Raw genomic sequence first — 19,697 nt, forward strand, 5'->3', positions numbered from 1 at the left:
GTGGCTGAGAAATGGAACAAGGACTCCGGACTTAACATAACGCGTAAAATGTTTAGTGAGGGGTACACAGTTTACGCATTTAGTATCGCTCCCAGCGATCTTGGTGAAGAATATATAAATTTGGTTCGCCAGGGAAGCATCAGATTAGAGGTAAAATTTGCAACGCATACTACAGAGACACTGAATTGTTTGGCGTATGCTGAATTTCCCGCTTTGCTCGAAATTGATCAGTCAAGAGATATCAAGTACACCCGAGTATGAATGGACATGAGTTACTAGGTCTAACAAGAAATAATAGACATATTGCTGATGTCATGAGGGGAGTTTTTTCATCAAATAATCTGCCACAAAAGGTATCCAAATACCCATCTGCATACATTTGCAACACCGACCCTACCTTTTTGCCAGGAAGTCATTGGGTAGTGTTTTGGATCCACAGTCCAGTACGAGCCGAGTTTTACGACAGTTTCGGAAATTTGCCTGGATATTACGGCGTTGCGTTTGATGTATTTTTACAAAATAACTGTAAATATTGTGTATACAATAACGTTCAAATTCAACACAGGGATAGTGATTCATGCGGATATCATGTATTGTTTTATATATGGATGAAATGTTATAATAATTTGATGTCACAAGTAATAAGACTACTAAGCCATTGCATTAATCCCGATGTTTATGTTAAAGAATTTGTACATAAATATTTGTAAAAGAAAAATTCAACATTGCATATTATGTGATGTTTTATATATTGAGGTGAAAGATTATATATTCTACCAATGTGTCAATCAAGATGATGGTATTTTGTAAAATTAATAAAAAAAAAAAGGTTTTGTAAAATAGGCTTATTATCATTTGAGTCCTGGTTTTCAAAGGAGGAAGTATGGATTGGTGGGAGAACGAATCAATTTTACCATTTCGATCACCTACAACCTGTATGGTATCGGGTGCAACCATGTCAGGAAAAACTCATTTCATATATCGTATTTTATTGAATGCAAACGGGATGTTTGAGATTCCTCCTCAAAAAATAATATACTGTTATAGTCAGTATCAACCTTTGTACGAGGAGATGGAACGTAACATTACGAATCTTGTTCTATATCAAGGACTGCCGTCTAAAGAGCAAATAGAAGAATGGACAGAAGGCATAAAACATACCCTGGTAATTTTAGACGATTTAATGACTCAAGTAGCGAAAAGCGAAGAAACTGTTGCAGTATTTAGCATCACGGCACATCACAAGAACTGCACTGTGTTTTTCTTAACACAAAATTTATTTTTTCAGTCCAAAAATTTTCGTAGTTTGTCATTAAATTGTCATTATGTCGTATTATTTCGGTCATTGAGAGACTCGAGGCAAATATTGTCATTTGGAGCTCAAGTGTACCCAGGCCAGTCGTCGTTTTTTAAGGATGCATATCAAAAAGCAACATCTAAATCGTACGGATACCTACTCGTTGATATGAACCCCGCCAGTCATGATAAATATAGATTGCGCACGCATATATTTCCGCAAGAAGAAACACTCATATATTTACCAAAGGAATAAACAGGGGTGGTTATTTTCAGGAACCATGAGCCATCTGGTAACATCGAATGCAGCCTTTCTCAAGATATTGTATTCGACGGATACCAAACAAAGAAAAGCTTTAATAAAAACCATGACCGAAAATCAACAGCAGGCATTGTGTGAGGTAATTTTAAATGTGTACAAAGGGACCTTTCCACTTACCAAGTACTATATTAAGCGATTGTCTCCGCATCGACAGGTCATTCATAAACTGAGCAGCAAGACGGTAAAGAAGAGTGTCAAACGGAAACTATTGCTACAACAAAATACAATAATACCGATTTTAATTAAACCAGCTTTAAGTGTACTTAATAATGTCTAGGGAATTACTTCTAATACCAAAAGAAAAGTATGAAATGATTTTAAAATCAAAAGAAGAAAAAGACCCTCGAATGACTTCTACTTCACAAAAAGAGGATGTACCAAGTGAAATCCAAATGAAGGAACCGTCAAAGACAATTAATGTCCGGAAAACGACCACGCCTAAAAGAAGTCAACGAGGGTATGGACTCATTGTAAAGAAACAAACAAATGGACCTCCACCTGGATTTTCAAAACACAGTGTACATAAGACAATACAAAAGAAGAAGAGTGTGCATTGGTTTAAACTTTAATTCGCATGGCAATATATGTTGTCCATATACAATAATAAATAGAATACTGACACATATATATATGTGTGTGGGTGTATTTTTTTTTTTTAAATCTCCCTCAATATCCGAAAGGTAGAGTGTCATAAGAATTTAATTGTATTGCTCTTTTGGAATACACAAGTTGGTACTGTTTATTTTCTACACTGTTATAAATTTTTATCGGGAATTTAGACCTTGTGATTTTGCTAGGATTTGTGACAGTCAAAGTTTTGCTCTGATCAGTTGTTACAATATCTAACATGGAATGAAAATTTAAAATTTGTGCATTTTGATAATTCAGTGAAAATCCTCGAATGCGACAGATCTGCTCTCCTTGTATGGTTCTAAAAGCATAGTTTTTAGGTCCACCAGACACGAACTCTATAATATAATCATCAGGAGAAGATAACTCATTTGTGAGCTCTCCAAGATATGGGCCAATTTCCAGTTCGACATCACCGGGTCTACTGACAAAAATGACGGAATCTGTATCGAAGTATAAGACACGTGTGTCGAGCATGTGTAAAACGTCATAAAGTTTTAGCCTAGCCCAACAGGTAGTAAATGCCGCAATAAATATGTTTGTCTGATAATTTTCTTTAACCAGGTTACTTTTGTTTTTCCAAGTAGTATGGATCATTTCGTCGTTAATAATATGAAAATCTGTAACCTCTTTAGACGGATCAAAGAGACTTTTAAAAAATTTGTCAGCTTCAGTTTCGTGAAAAAAAGAGGTTTGTGGCATATTTAAGCGTTGTCCAAATTTTCCCCAAAATGAATTTAAAAGCAATTTGGCAATGGATCTCATTGCAGGGTTTTTGGTGATAGCCTCAGAATTAAGTTTAACATTTTCTCTAGCCGCATAATTGCTAATGTACTGAAATGCCTCCTCTTCGGTTTGAATATATGCAGGCCAACCGCTTGATTCTTGTTTAATTTTTAGAAATAAATCAATATATCCTCCAAAAAGGTCATTATCAGGGTCACCGGGTGAAGAGACGCTATCAAAATGATACACTTCGTACATTTTGACAATCTCGTAACCGACTTGAACTGCCCGAACGATCTCTGGTGTACACCACGTTCCCGTGATGCACCGGTCCTCGTTCGAGCAAGTACAACGCAGTTGCCTCCCTTCCTCTGCGCAGTTTCTACACAAGGCAAAAACTAATTTGCCATTTATTTTTTGGGGTAAAACGGGAAAATAAAGATTTCTAGGGGGTAACACTTTAACTTTGGCTATGCCAAAATAATTTTCAATGTTTTCAAATTCCTTGATTATGATGCGGGGATGTTTTAAAGGATATTTACAGTACTTATTGACTGACGGGTACAGAGAACAAAAATCTAAATAATGAATTTTTTCGTCATCTTCGACTTTTTTGTACAATTTAACAGCATTAGTTCTCCCCCCAAAAAAAGCATCTCTGGGATTTAGTCTCTCATGAATGTCTAAAGAGGTCACGAAATCTGAAACTTCCTTATTTTCTTGCACTAACTTTGTAAACTCGTGCTCCCACATTGTCACCACATTCATACCAATGGATTTGAGGTACCTATGTTTTTCCACAGTTAGTGCATAAAGTTCTTGTATTGTGTGCTGTGTGCGCGGGACGAGGAGTCGACGTTTGTCTATGTAGCATGTAGGGCATCCGTGCCACAGGCATCCGTTAAACTCATAAGCTGTATTCGTTTCTGAACAATAACCATCTAATTTAAAATTTGAATTTGGAACTTTATATTCTCCCTCATTTAAAGCATGCCGAATATATATGGGAACAATTCCTTCCCTGTTTTCTTTTTCCATAAGCCACTCTAACCATCTGATCGAAACTTTGCTATACTGATCACGATGGTATCCGGCTGACGGAACCTGGGCAATGGGACTACCCACATACTCCTCTTTCTCGACAAAAAAATCATGGTCTTGTAAAGTCCGAGTGTTTACCCACCCCATTCCCGGGAAATTTACGCAAACTTCCCCATCTGACCGCCTACCCTCTATCCATTCGTCGTGGTGACGAAACTTAACTCTTAAGTCCTCTTTCAAAAATTTGGACTTAAAGACAGCCATGCAAACGCTTGCTATTGTAATGTACTTGAAAGGATCTACACTACCATTTAGATAGTATTCTATGTTTCCCTCATCATTGAGGTCAAAATCACCCTTACCCGTAATTTCCATTAAAATTTCTCTAAATTTTAGACATGCTTGACGCAGTATATTAACATCACTTCGACAATATTCAACAATTTCTTTCGCAAAATCAAATTGTTCGTTGTTGTTAATTTTTGATTGATGCCAGGTTAAGAATTCGCTGCGATCTTTATCACTCATCGTGTCACACCCGTATTGAGAAGAGTCAGGATAAGGACCAACATAATTCTGCTGTTGAAACGTGTTAAAAAAATGGGGGAAGTAGCCTTTCTTTAATTCGCTTAAATCAAACGCACTGGGTAGCTTAGATAATTTGGTCGGCAAAAAATTATAAGAGTCGAGAATTCGGATGTTTAACTGTTTTGCGACATGTATATACATGAGTTTTGATCCCGAATAAATAACTTGCGGTATGATACTATTATCTACAAGATATTCTAACAAAAAATATCCATCGTACCCTTTCATGTTGTGAGCGAGCGCTGTATAGTTTTTATTATGTTTAGAAAAAAGCCACCGACCAAATTCTTGTTTGACGTTTTCTCCGCGAAACATGACTTCGCGAAAACCGCAAGTCTCTTCGCATGGTTCTTTGGTAAAACATTTGTTTTCTTTATCAAAATGACTACATTCGGGACAACGCGTTCCGCAGTATTGACATGTAGAGTTGGTCGTAATTGCCTCGTCTACACACATCTCACAAACCTTATGTGCAATGACCAAATTAGGCACGTGTTCAAACTTTCCGCAGTGTGACTTGCGACAATTTGAACACAATGCGCAAGTCGGTCCGGAGCAGGATTTACATCGCGCAGGGTCGTGAGTATATCCTTCGGGACACTCTAACCTGCTATCGCTTTGCGTACATTCAAAATCAAAGAAAATAAATTTCGGGACCGATTTCTTGTTTTCATTTGGACGGATATAACATAAATGATCAGACTTGACGTATTTATCACAGGTTCTACACAACCATTCGCCACACTCATGCTGTTCGGGATCACGCACCTTTCGATCCACCACTTTCGTACATATAACACATTTCCACCACCTAGCACACGACGATTCTTTTCGTCTGCCTTGCGGAATCAAATGATTTTTGTAACAGGAGAGCGATCTACAGGTCATGTGACATAATTTGCAACTTAATTTCACCTCCGAGAAATTGCACTTTTTTCTTTTACATACATAACACGCACGCTCGCATTGGTGTAAATTTCTGTAAGGAATCAAACAATGTTCGCAAAACTTTGAGTTGCCAAAAAACCCGCAGATATTTGCAATAACATCGAAATGCGGTACTTTAAATCCTGTGTCTTTATCCTCGACATCATGAAGATATAAATAAAGACGCTGTTTTTCGCTGCCTGTGGGAGGGGTTTTAATAAACTTATTTCCCCCGGAAGCCTTAATCACTAAAATATCGACATCAAGAAACTGTTCGAAAGCATGTAAATCTGAAACGGCTAATGGGTGATGAGTAGGTGCATCTACTAACTTACAAAGTTCTTTAGTTAGTTTTGTCTGGCGGTCGCAAGGGTCTCTGGGGTCTCGCAGTTTGTTATAATACCAGTCTGGAACCTTTTTGTACCTCCAGATTAATTGTTCTGTATTCCCGTCGTCGTCGTCAGTGAGCTCGCGCCATTTAGCGATGGTGACAGAATTGACTTTGGCAAATGCCATAGTTACAGCGCGAGCCATGCAGGTATAGTCCTGATTGACAATGGTAATTATGGACCTTTTACTCTTAATTGATGAATCATCCCCAGTCACTGATTGCACTTGGTTTCCCCGACCGCCTATAATATTAAATAAAAAAAGAAATGTACTTAGAGTTATCTGTCTTTGTTTAGTAAAAAAGAGAGAGAGAGAGAGAGAGAAAATGGAAATCATATTACCTGAGGGCACCTGAACCGTACCGATGTCAAGAAAAAAACTTTCATCTAAGGGCATGTCTTCATGACTGGTCAGGACGTGGTTAACGTGGTCCAGTATGACCTGCGGTGTCATATGCTCGATTTTCCGCAGAGGTACAACAATATTGGTAATTAAAGAATCCGAATGTATGACTACACGAATAAAATCACTGTCACTCAGATTATCCGTGGCATCTTGTAATGCTGCACCAAACATTTGAGAAAGTTCTCCCTGTACATCTAGAACTCTTTTTTTTTCTCGGACAAGGTCCGAATTCAATTTCACGACATAATGACGATCTATTGCCTTGTTTTTTTGGTAAGTTCTTTCATTTACTTTTTGAAAGGTATAAGAAATTTTTGATGTGTTACCCCCACCACTTTGATGCATTTCTTGGTGAAATCGGAAAAGTTCGTCATTGTCGTAAAATCTATGACCACATTCATTACAGGTTTGAATTTGATGTACTGAGTTATCCTCATCTGTGGATTTTTCTTCTTCTTCTTCTTGGTCCAGGAGTCTACGCAATTTAGATGGAATAAGGATATTCAATTCTTCTGTTCTTTCATGAGTATATTTATGAAATCGAAAAAAATCCTCATTCTCAAAACTGCTTGTACAATAAGGGCATTGATATACCATATCCTGTTGAGGGAAAAAAAACCCAGAAAAATAATAATTAAATCTGTTTTATATACAAGGGGGGGGGGGGGGGAGGGGGTGTTTATATTACTGTGTTGTATTTTTTTTTAAAAACAAATAAAGGGGGGATAAATGGGAGGTAGCATATTCTCTCTCTGTTGTATTATTTTTTTAATTAAAAAAGCGGCGCCGCCCCCCCCCCCCCCCCCCCCCCCCCCTGTTGGAATGGGAATCCTATTGTAGTGGGCATATTGGCTGAATGGGCGGGGGAAGAGGATTGTGTGGTGGTGGGTTTTTTTTTTACTCTCTCTCTCTCTCTCTCTCTCTCTCTCTCTCTCTCTCTCTCTCTGTGTCACTCCTCTCTCTTTTCGCGCGCGAGCCTGCATCTTTTAGATGTTGCCGCCCCCCAAAAAAAAACAGGATCAGTACAAATATGGCGTTGTTTCGATCAGCATGGCTGCTCATCTTTGTTGTGCATGGCGTATATTTACAATGTTCTCCCGCAACAATTTGTTGCGAGGAAGACTTCGTTTCGTGTATGGGGGCATGTGAGTGTATTTTCTTTACAGTGGGGATGACCGGGGGTGTCGATACACTCCACATCCGATTTGGCGAAGGGGTGCGCCGGGTTGAATTCAGTTTCAAGAAAATAACTCTGACGGACATCGGCGATGTCCACCCTGCTAGAGGTAAGTGTGTCCACCCCCACCCCCATTTATTCATACTACTATTTTTTTTTTTTACAATGCATAATTAATATTATTCTGATTTTTTTTTTTTAGTCGATTTGTCCGAGCCAGCTCAAAGTACCACACCTGGTAAATATTTCTTTCTCTATTTCGATAAATTGATCATTTAACATCCATCAATGCATATAAGTTATAGCCGTGTGTCCCCCCCCCCCAATAACAAATTAATTATAGTCTAGTCATATGTTTTTCTTTTTTTTTTTCCCTCTGTAGACCAGGGAGATGAGACTACACCCCCGTCCTCCAGTCCCCGTCGCACTACGCATGGTAAGTATATATATATAAATATTTCTAAGAGAGAGAGAGAGAGAGAGAGAGAGATTGATTTAATACCCCCCCCCATTACATATTAATTATAGTCGTAAGTTTTTCTATTTTTCTCCCCTCTGTAGAGCAGGGAGATAAGACTACACCCCCGTCCTCCAGTCCCCGTCGCACTACGCATGGTAAATATATATTTTTTTCTAAAAGAAAAGAATGGTTTTTTTTTATAAAACACCCCCCTCCCTCCCATTTCATATTAATTAGAAGAATTGTGTTTTCTTATAGATCACGCTGAGACTTCCCGGGTGTCCTGGACATCATCATCAACCTCCGGTAATGCTATATATATATATGGGGGGGGGGGGTAGCGATGTATTGAATTACCTTCTCTTTCTCCAATCTTCCTTCATGCTCTAATCTCGGGTTTTTTTTTTTTTGTTTTTTTTTTGTAGTAGTAGACGGTACCTCCGTTCATGAGTCAAGCACAGGTAAATATATATGACAATACATTGCACATTTTTTTTGGAAAAAAACGGGGGGGGGGGTTGTTGTTGTTGTTGTTATTGTTTTTTTTTTATTTAATTATTAAAATGACGTGGGTTTTTTTTTCAGGAGAGATCACGTTGACTCCTACGGCAGTTTTGATTATTTCTAGTAAGTAATTTAACACACATCTATTTATTATTTATTCTGTCTTATTTTTTTATAATTACATTTTTTTTAAAATTAATTAATTTTTTTAACAAACAGATAACATCCGAGACTCCCACAGATTAGTATATCTAAGTTTTTTATCCTTATTATCCATTCCTATTGCTGTAGTGCTTGTCCTGCTTTTTAAATATTATAAGCGCACGCATCGTCCTACACGCTCTGCATCAATACAATTAGAGACTATATGTAAATCAACTACTGTTTAACTTCATTCATTCATTCGTATATACGACTTTTTTTGTAGGTGTTTTGTCATTCGTCGTTGTGTTTGGTCTGTGTCTCTGTTTGTGTTTTTGTCGTCGTTGTCGCGGTTCCCCTCCTCCCCCTCGTGATATCGAAATGAATTATCATCACCTGCCCTTGTCTGGAGAGGGGGACGGCGACTCTGTCGTGTCTGATATGTCTGATGTGGTGTTTCATCGTGCAAAGAATGATTAAATGTCTTAATTTTTTTTGTACATTTTTTTTCCTTTATAGTTGTTGTCCTGTTTTTGTCCATGTTTTGTTTATGTTGTCCCGCGTCTGAGGAGGAGGAGGAGGAGGAGGAGGTGGTGGAGGTAGGGAGGCGTCCCTACCGAAACCCAAGGCTGCCCACCTGTGCAAGCACACGGGTGCTCAGACGTCATTAATGTTCTTTTTGTATGTGTATATATATATATTTTTTTTTCTCTCATCGATCTGTGTTGTAACTATTTTATGTATCATTTATTATTTACTTTTATGTTGAATGTGAAAATAGTTTACATTTTATATATGTTGAATAAATGTTGTTTCATTATTTTGAATGGATCTTCATATTGTTTTTTTTAAGTAGATTTTATTTTTATGGTCACTCTCCGTGAATAATGAAAGCGATAGTTTTATTTTCATACTATAAGAAAATGAAGTCAACTTTTTTTGGGTAGCAGTATAATTATAATATCATTCATTTATTCATTTACTCGTGTACTAAACTCTATGTACCATTATCTCGGCATGTACTAAATGCCAAGTATTTACATCTTTTCTTGTATAAAGAGAGAGAGAAACATGTACACACAGGATCGATTCGTTTTATTTCTTTTTTTGTAGGTCTAGATGCTGATTATTTTTAATGATCCTTTTCTTTTGCTTCCAACATGGCCTCGTATTCATGATCTTTCATGAACACATACTGCTCGTTTATTGATCGCAGCCTTCCTGGGGGGGGGGGGGGGGGGGGGGGGGGGGGTTTGGATCTACCTCAATTTCCGCATCCCAGTCTTCGGTTGAGGGTATGTGGATATCTTTGAGAGGAGGCGTAGTGATCGAAATAATGGCCATGTTGGAGATCTTGATATAGAGTTATAATATCAAATCACTATGAGAAATTCTCAACAGTTCTCAGAAATTTTTACATATATAGTCATATTTTCCCTTTTATTACTTAATCATTAAATTGGAGCTCAAGATGTTTTAATAATCGTGACATATATAAGTAATTTTAGCATTTATAAAAGACTTGTCATTTATCATCGTCAGAATATTTTAATACGAGCATTACTATAAAAAAAGGTCCGATTTCTATCTTTTTCATTTATCCTCCTCCTTTGCAATATGGCCCAACGACTGATCACAGAAATGTAAGTCTCTCTCTCTTTCTCTCTCTCTTAAGGATTTCCTAGATATCTGGTTATATTTGCTTTCTTTCTTTTATTTATTATGTTTTATTTGTCTTTATCAGGTTAAAAAAGAATAGCGACCTCCGGACTCCTTCAAATGATTTAAAGGAGTATGTTTGTTGGAAAGGGGGGTGGAAAGGGGAGTGTGTTGTTCGATTTTTTTTTTAAATGCTAAATGTTTATGTGTTCTCTGTCTTACAGCATCGGCGAAGAAACAATTTATATAGACTCCGGGTCTAATGCTACACCTTCTATAGGGTATATTTCTTTTTTCCTGTCATACTCATTTTACAACAAAACTTCTCTTCTTTTTATTTCTAATCTTCTTTTCCTTCTAATTATTACTTTCTATTTAAGATCACCATCGTCTGAGTCTTTTTCATCATCATCTTCAAGTCACCTGTCGACTTCATTTTCGACAATAACAAGGTATTCTTCAAGCTTCCTAAGTTTTGAATTAAGTATAAACTACAATCTTTTGGGGTTTTTTTTTTAATACATGATGATACGAACAAACTTTCTGTGTTTCGGCATGAAATCGTCTTATTTTTTTTCAGATCTCCTTCCAGTGTCTCATCGCGATCTACTTCGCCGGAAATAACATCTCCTCTTAAGAGGTATTTTAATTTTATAATTTTTCCCGCTTTTATTTAAACAATCGGGGTTTTTTTTACCATAAATTTTTATTTTATTTATGACCTTTTTTTCAGTCCTTATTTTTCGCAAACGGACGATGATGAATTTAGTACTATAGATCTCGGACCTACCAACATCACGATTTATCATATGCAAAACGAGAAAAAGCGACTGACCACAGAGCTTGCATCAAAACAAGGTGCCAAAGAAACCTTAGGAAAACAAATAGGGGACCTTAACAAACAAATGGATGCTCTGAATAGGGAGATAGAACTTTTGGCGAACAATTTAGAAGTCTTGGAAGGAGACATCTATGTAAAATGTTTAGAACTAAATGTTCAAACTTGTTAAAAAACAAAATAAAATGTGACTTACTTTTCAATCGTTTATCCAATGAATCTTGCCTGCTTGATCTGGTCTCTTTTTTTCTTCTCTTTTATACAGTGAGGGATAATTTATGTAACTAATTACTGACAAATACATTCATTTCCGTGACTTTTTTTCAACCTTTTTTGTAAATTTAACGAGATTCTTAGGTTAACGACATATTCCTATATCTATCATTTGATATGTATTTGAAATCGTGAGTTTTTTTCATACGTTTTATTACTTATAAATCTTCTATGACATTTCATTTAAATGTTTTTAAAAAGATTGATGTTATATCTATTTCTGTAAAGTCATTATTTTTTTTTATAATACATTCTTTGTATATAACCTCTTTTTCTGTATGTATTTCGTGAGTTCTTGCTTCAAATTTATCAATTATAAATCTTTTTCGACATTTCATTTAAATGTTTTGAACGAGATTTATGTTCTGTCTATTTCCTGTATAGTCATTCTTTTTTTTCTGGGGGGATTTTTTTTTTTTTTGGTGCATTTCTTATGTGTGACTTTTTTATGCATTTTTCCTTGTAATTTGATTTTCTGTACAAAGATTACAATTTACTGAATAAAACTATGAAACTCAACATTTTACTTATTTATTATTTTTTTGTACATCTTAATATTATAACCATAGAACACCTTTAAATTAAATTAAATGTTCAATTTAAAAAATTTGATATAAGCTGCAAGCGTTCAGTCAAACGGTTCCATTCTAAAACACGTAGACTTATACCGTCTTTAGTGGGGCACAATTCTTTCCCTTTGTATGCTGGACAATGCGGATAAGGTAAAAGAGGATCACTGTATGGCGCAGATACAAATTTTCTTACAGTAACACATCGAAATGGTGAATGTACTTGAAGATAAATATCGCCTCCCAAATCTTGCATATAATTGATTTCGCTGTTTTCTTCATCTTGCATACTTTGCATTGCTTTTGTTGCGTTTTGAGCAAACCCCATTAACTGTGTCCACTGGCATCTGTCCAACGTAATACCCTGCCGGTCATCACCTTCCAATTCTCCTATTACAATTTCTTTTGTATTGTTCACTATGCAAACCCTGACTTCTCTTTCATTCCCAAGATTTGCTAAATAGATAACTTCCATATTTGCTGTTTACTTTCAATCAATGTACATGTAGTATTTTTTTTTTTTTTTAACCGTGCTTTCAATAAAGTGGATGTGTTCTTAAATATTAGTTTTGACTCCTCCCACTTTTCTTTAACACTATCTAGAGCCTAATTTCAAAATCGTTTCATCGTTAATTAAACCTCTGACTCCTCCTCCTACTTTTTTTTTAAAGGTTTTGTCTACGTGCAATTCAATACTGTAAAAAGTTCCACTTTTTTCGTGTTCTTCTTCTTATACTCTAATAAAAAAAACCCAGACAACCTTCTTTTTCAAAATTAATTTTATTATATACATCGGAAAAATTCATGTTTTTCTCACATTCTCTTACGAATCACTCTTTGTAATTGAGGAATCTATATGTCTTACTGATGATTTTAAATACAGCCATTGATTGAGATTCAACTGAATTCCTTCTTCTGTTGCTTCGTGTCCTCTATAGCGTCGAATATCTATTGCTACATTGTTTTCTTTGACGCAGATTCGCACGAAGATGTCTTCGCTGAGCGGAAATTTATTCACGTATTGACACATTAGTTTTAGTCCTGTGGAATTCTCGCTTTTCCACTGAGTACAGTCACGGGCATATAGAGCCTCTACTTTAATTTCTTTTTCTTTTTTCCCTTCAAGAATAATCGTGTTAACAGATAATAATGTCATCATAGCAACTATTGTGCAATAAACGATCACCTGTCCGACGGGCCTTCTCCGCATCACTCTGTCCGATAGTTTTAATTCTTCTTCACACTCCAACACCATCAAATCGTTAACTTTTGAATTCGATTCCATGTCCATACTTCCGAATAATGTAGAAAAAACACACCTTCACCTTTTTTTTATACTTAACAAAGGTAATTTCCTATCTTTGATTGGTCATTTTAAATTTTATTCTTTTTTTCCCCCATCACCACTTCATATATTTATATATATATTGTAGTGATGAAGTTCTGACAGTAAAAAAATTCATTCTAAATATCCATCCTGTTGCAAGTCATAACCCCCCCCCCCCATCCCCCTCCCTCCCCCCCCCCCCCAAATACTCTTCTTTTTCACTCTAATGATAATAATAGACAAACATAGTCGTTTATAGCTCCGTTCACTCCATCTGCATTGGTCCTATAATTATAGTTTAACCAATCTACAAAATCTGACATAACACTTTGTGATATATTTCTCTCATGGCAAATTTTGATAAAGTTTTTAAACAATTTTTCCTCTGCATTTTTATATGTTTTAACAAGTAGATCATGATAATACACAGACACGATAGTCGACAGATCACATTCCCCTATCCCTTCTATGTGTGGTCTTCTCTCGGACGGATGGTCATAGTCGCATGCCATGCATCTCCTTTTTTTCAACAATTTTCCATTGCTTATAACTTCCTCTGCAGAACATTTTAGAAATAATATTGTCAACATTCTTCTATAAAAAATTGACTTTGGAAAATTTTTCCATGAAAATGTATCGTTAGGTTCAGGGTCTGCGTATAAAATCTCCATATGTTGTTTTTATTTAGGAACAATCAAACATACTTTAAGACGAATTTCCTGGGACTTATATATATTACCACAAGTCGAATATGTTCCCTCCCACTCGAATGCACTTAATCTTAGAAATGTTTTTAATTATTTCGAAGTCATAAAAAACCACAGCACAGGTAATACAGTTAGTACAATAATTGCTTTGTCGTGTGGATGCATTTAGTCTCATACATTTTAATTACATATTGAAGCTGTCATCGTAAATGTTAATGATATTTCAAAACCAGTCATAAACAGTAACATCTATTTCATATTATTCCATTATAAGACAGCTCATCTTTAATTCATATCTCATCTCTATGCACATTGTGGGTCATATTGACACCAATCATCGTCTGGGGCTATATCTGATAACCCTCCCCCTTTACCAATCATCGTCTGGGGCTATATCTGATAACCCTCCCCTTCCTTTCTGGGGCTATATCTGATAACCCTCCCCTTCCTATGTTAATGATATTTCAAAACCAGTCATAAACAGTAACATCTATTTCATATTATTCCATTATAAGACAGCTCATCTTTAATTCATATCTCATCTCTATGCACATTGTGGGTCATATTGACACCAATCATCGTCTGGGGCTATATCTGATAACCCTCCCCCTTTACCAATCATCGTCTGGGGCTATATCTGATAACCCTCCCCTTCCTTTCTGGGGCTATATCTGATAACCCTCCCCTTCCTTTCATCTTGATGACGTAAAACTGGCCCCGCCCCCTGTATTCCTAGGGGCTATACAGACACTATTGCAGCACCCAAGTCTATCGATCTATTCTATATGGAACTTCGGAGTTTTCTTTAATTAGGACTCGGGCGATTGTATTTTGATTGTATAGACACATATTTTCATTTACCAATGTTAAAACCTTTAGTAATTGCAAGTGAACGAGTCATCGCCGTGACGCAAAACTGCTTGTGCAAAAACAATGAAAAAAGTTGTATAAAAAATGAAGAAGCTGGGAAAACGTACATGTTTACATACATGTATATGTACATTGTATAGAAGTTTATTTCCTTTAATTAATTTATCTTTGTATGGGGGAACCTTAAAACACGTAATTATATAGATCTCCAGACCACATATCAGACATTTTTTTGTTTATGCACTAAAAATATTCTAGTTAAACCTGTAGTAATTACAAGTACATGTACTGTATACAAGGAAACTATCCACTCCCAATTTATTTTTGACTCCTCCTTTAGCATCCGTTATGAGCGGTCAGATTTAATTAAGACTGGGCGAATTGCAACAATGTCTAAAACTATTCTCTTTTAACACGGAGTCAGTATGTGGGCGAATTCAACACGAGGCGTAACCGTTTACAACAGTAGAGGGGCGGGAAAAAACAACAGGCGAAAACAGCCATCTATACAGTATTTATCGATTGCATGCAGTTTGATAAATGTATATATTGTATTTGTGTTTTAAAGCATAATTGTTTGCTTAGGCATTCGTAATTAATTTTTTGGGAAATCACAGATTGTGCAGAGATCAAATATTTTCAGTGAATAATAATAAAAAAAGTGCAGTTTTCACATGCTTAATGCGCAAGAAAATTGAACGCCTCATAGAGCTATTGATTAGGGCGTCAATATTTTGTTTAAGATATCATATTATTCTTGTGTAGCTGTTCATAATGCAATAATACTGCGCTGTCGAAGGAGCTTGATTTGACAGGAGGTTTTGCATGTCTTTGCCACGGGGGATTGGGCCATTTGATCTAAGTTCTCTTTACATACACATATAACCCCTCGTAAAAAACATGGATTCTCTGCAGCATCACCGTACGTACAAGTCTCTATAGTATTGTGTAAGCTTCGTTTACCATGACGTTTTAGCTTGATGCTGAGGTCAAGTAAAAGTGAACTTTAAAATAGCAACACCATTACACTAGAAAAATAAATCCTAGTGTTTTTAAACGATGAACAATTTCATTTGCATTGTCATATTTATGCTGTAAACTGTATTAAATTTTCATGTATCTCCATCCTAAAATAGGATGATCAGGGCAGTGTAATGTACGTATTACTAAAAATTAGATATCATGAGAAACATTTTCCTTTTAGAAAACATTGGAATATTTCTACAATGACAGATTAAGCACAAGTAAACGTCTTGAATTGTTTTCATAGAGAAATTTTCATCACCCTAATAATTTGTCTGTCTGTATGAACCTTTTTATGTACAATCAATACTTCAAAATATAGAAAAATGAAAATAACATACTTAGAAGCATCTGTAGATTTTCAAAGAAACTAAAAAAAAATTAAATAGCGGCACTTTTAACAAGTGGTTTGATGTAAAAATTCGCTCGAAGAAAACAACTGACAGCTTCACTACAAGTATCACTAGAAGTCATTTACCAAAAGAGTGACAAAAATAAAATACACTTTTATTCATTTGAATATATGGTGCCTAAGTTAACAATTGTCTGCACACTTGTAATCTATAAAGAAAACAGCTTATGTGCAAAAATAAACCAGACAGTGCGAGTGGTTGTATGAATGCACTAATTCCCCTTTCTTCCCCTTTGCATGCCTAGCTTCTGCTATGAAGAAAGTTTCAGTGATAAAACCCCTTAGATCTCTCCGCCTGATGATTTAACCATTAATCACCTCAGCAACATGTTTTGTAACCTTTTTTACTCCGTGTTTCTTTTTTAATATTTATAATCTTATTTACGATAATGCTAAGCTACATGCTGCTACCCTCATAAATTTTCTGCCACAATGTTTACGGTCCCCGGATCGAGTGAGCATAAATGTAATTACCCCTACGGAAGTCAAGACTTTATAGAACATCTTCTTTAGGTTTCCCCATGCGAGACTTTAACATGTTATGCAATATCTCCTCAAAATTCATTGTTTTTGGGTTAATTTACATTTCTCTCCCTTTGATTATTTTCTGAATTTCTCTTCATTAAAAGAAAGTAACGTGCCAAGAAAGCAGCTACTGCCATATACTATTAATTGAAACGATTTCAATGCATTTTTCAGCTATAAAAAGGTTGCAAAATTACCACTAAACTATATTTTCAACACTAAAGGGTCTTTCTTTTATGTTATGTGCTCCGATAAATTCTTTTATAAAATAAATCCTGTGTCTTTTGTATTTGCATAGAGGCATTAAAGAAAGCTGCATCAGTAAGCGGATTGTATTGACGCAACATTTTCTGTCTATTTTTTTTTCACGACTATCAACTAAATATCTATACGATTCACCCTATATTATATTAAGTCTAGTATTATATACACGTTATATTACTATATAGTGTAATGAAAAGGGCAATAAAACATGTATTGTTTTGTCAACTTCTGGGCTCTTCTGTTGTTGAATACACAGATGCAACCTTTTTTCACCAGTCCTACATTCACATTATACATTTGTATTCTATTCGCCATTGATTTTGTTTTAGTTTTGTTTTTTTTAATCCTATATATGAATATCATATACATGTATAATGCAGGGAAAGTATATACATGTATTATATAAAAATGTGCAACAGCCAGTGATATTGGCTCAAGCACTGTTTCGTTTTGCACATGCTGCGAGCAGATTCAACATCGACAGTCAATAGATTTTCTTAATATCAAACAGCCAGTTTCCGATCGCGAATGACTGACGCTCTCGATTGATTTCCATTCAATGTTATTCCATCCGTCCATTGTTTTCTTGAGATGGTATTTACATAGACTTTGTTGTTATTGAAAGCTTGATAAGAGTATCGGTCTTGGTAATTGTATTATTTACAGACAATCGTTCCAAGATGAGTTAGAAAGCATTAATTTTGATGTGTAACCTGCAACAAATTGGCGATCTGGTGTTTTAAGTTTTAATATGATGTTTTAATTTTGGACCATAAAAACAGTGAACTCGAAGAAATAAAAAGATCGTTAACGTTAGGCCATGATTCATATTGATCTACTGAATAAATGTTTGCATCATAGATTTTTCGCAACATATGGGCGTATTTGCAAAACAAAAGCAAACATTTGAAATAACCTTATCATACTGAAGCTACATTATGGAAGAAGTTAGCTGCATATTTGTAGCTTCCGGTCTAAATAGAATCGGATGGACGACCTAGGAGCAACAGTTCCGTACGTTTAAAGGTTGCAATTTATGGCTCACACATATTTGCGCTGGTTTTGGACTGATTAACGTTATTTTAACTGCTACACAAATTCTGTGAGGAAAATTAGTACCAATTTACTTCTAATATCGCCACCTTACTTACTTCAGACTTTGCTGCAATCTTAATCATGCTACCCGACCTCGGAAAATGAAGAAACGTTTATCAAATTCACGTGCAGATCGTGAGCCGCCATGTTTACATGTAAACTCACTTTACGGGGCTGGTAGTCAAAAAGAAAATCAGAGGCAAGTGATGTGACGATATATGTAGTAGAATGTCAGAGGAATTTTTTGAAATAAAATGTTTGTACAGAATGTGTTCGGGGATAAGATTACTAGACAAGTAATCAATCCAAAACTAGCGCAATTTTCTGTGCGCGGTAATTTTTAACAGGTACGGAACTGTAGCTCCCAGGTCGTCCATCCGATTCTCTACAGACCGGGAGCTACAGACCTGCAGGTAGGAAGAAGTTTGTGCTTCATTCGCTGATCATTTTTCACAAGATTTGCCACATGAAACAAATAAAATCTATTACTTTTACACAGCAATGAAATCAAAAACATGTTCATCAATGTCTCCTCAAAAATTCTAGTTTTAACTATAGCATTTACTGTGTTTGTTTTAAAATTGAGACGTTTTTAACTTTGTCATCATAAAGGTAATTGTATAAATAAAAAAAAATCAAAGCTTAAGTTTTATAGACAATATAGTAGCAAATCATTTGAAATATCTAACGGTGTTTTCCGAATTGAATAAGAGGCTTACCAACGCTTGTATCGAAACCCCCAAGATATTCCGAAGTCATGAACTGTTGCGTTAAGGCAGTTTTCCCGACCCCTTGCGCTCCCATCATAAGGATGCGATAGGATTTGGTATGTTCCGTGAAACTGGCCTGGGACGTTGAGCTCGATGTTCTTGATAAAGCACCAAATTCACTTCCGGAGGATACAACACTGTTTGTGCTCCTCGAGATGAAAGAGTCCCCTCGGTTTACCAAACCTTTGGCTGTTTTTTCAAAAGTCCTTACTCTGTACAAGTCATGCTCGCTGTCCTCATACAAAATTCCAGCCGATCTAATTTCCAGAAGATTAGGCTTCCTGACAGAGTTTCTAGTTGGCAAACTGCTTGTTCGTGGGCGAATGTCTCCCAGGTCAAAGTCCTCTGACAGCCTAATTTTGGGCTTTTTCATGGAGGTAGATCGCACGCGCGGTCGTGGTGACACGTGCAGGGTCCTCATTGCAATCTCCGCCATGGCGGGGCTGGGGACTTTCTTGTGTCTGTCAATGTCGGAAAAACTTAATCCGTTCATTAGAATCGATTTTCGGATGTATTACTGCTCTTCAGTACCAATTTGCATTTAGCATCCCGTTGTAAAGAGCACTTACTCGATTCTTAGCAATGTTAATCCCAAATGTGCATCTGCATGTCTACAAAGCTTGTTTGTTGTACAATTTCAAAGTTGCATTAACAATTTGCGGAGAAAAAATTTAGATTTATAGATCAACGTAAATACTAAAAAAGGCACACATAAAACACACTCTGTCATTAAAATATCCGTAAAATAGCAAGGTTAT

At 36.0% G+C, this 19,697-nt stretch overlaps 2 protein-coding genes across 6 annotated transcripts in view; one reads left to right on the top strand and one right to left on the bottom strand.

Annotated features, from left to right (window-relative positions):
* Positions 1-19,697, bottom strand: part of LOC128188342 (GTP-binding protein REM 1-like) — a 38,126-nt gene extending 18,429 nt beyond the window's left edge. The window contains exon 1 of the mRNA XM_052859324.1: positions 18,889-19,697. Within this exon, the coding sequence (XP_052715284.1) occupies positions 18,889-19,432 (544 nt within the window). The 5' untranslated portion in view covers positions 19,433-19,697. The remainder of the gene's footprint in view (positions 1-18,888) is intronic.
* Positions 7,219-11,905, top strand: LOC128188343 (uncharacterized). 5 transcript variants are annotated; one of them, XR_008244145.1, is made up of 12 exons: positions 7,220-7,611; positions 7,705-7,740; positions 7,885-7,938; positions 8,064-8,117; positions 8,221-8,268; positions 8,388-8,423; positions 8,548-8,589; positions 8,686-8,711; positions 10,491-10,547; positions 10,647-10,718; positions 10,847-10,906; positions 11,000-11,905. XR_008244145.1 is itself a non-coding variant. In XM_052859325.1 (8 exons), the coding sequence occupies exons 1-8, from the start codon at positions 7,356-7,358 to the stop codon at positions 9,085-9,087; spliced, it is 720 nt and encodes a 239-aa protein (XP_052715285.1). In that variant the 5' UTR covers positions 7,219-7,355; the 3' UTR covers positions 9,088-9,829. The 5 variants fall into 5 exon arrangements, 2 of the variants coding, with proteins under 2 accessions (XP_052715285.1, XP_052715286.1); XR_008244146.1 differs by lacking the exon at positions 8,686-8,711 and having other exon boundaries at positions 7,221-7,611; XM_052859325.1 differs by lacking the exons at positions 8,686-8,711; positions 10,491-10,547; positions 10,647-10,718; positions 10,847-10,906; positions 11,000-11,905 and adding an exon at positions 8,894-9,829 and having other exon boundaries at positions 7,219-7,611.

The sequence above is a fragment of the Crassostrea angulata genome, chromosome 6 (assembly GCF_025612915.1).
Source record: "Crassostrea angulata isolate pt1a10 chromosome 6, ASM2561291v2, whole genome shotgun sequence".
NCBI classification, from domain to species: Eukaryota; Metazoa; Mollusca; class Bivalvia; order Ostreida; family Ostreidae; genus Magallana; species Magallana angulata.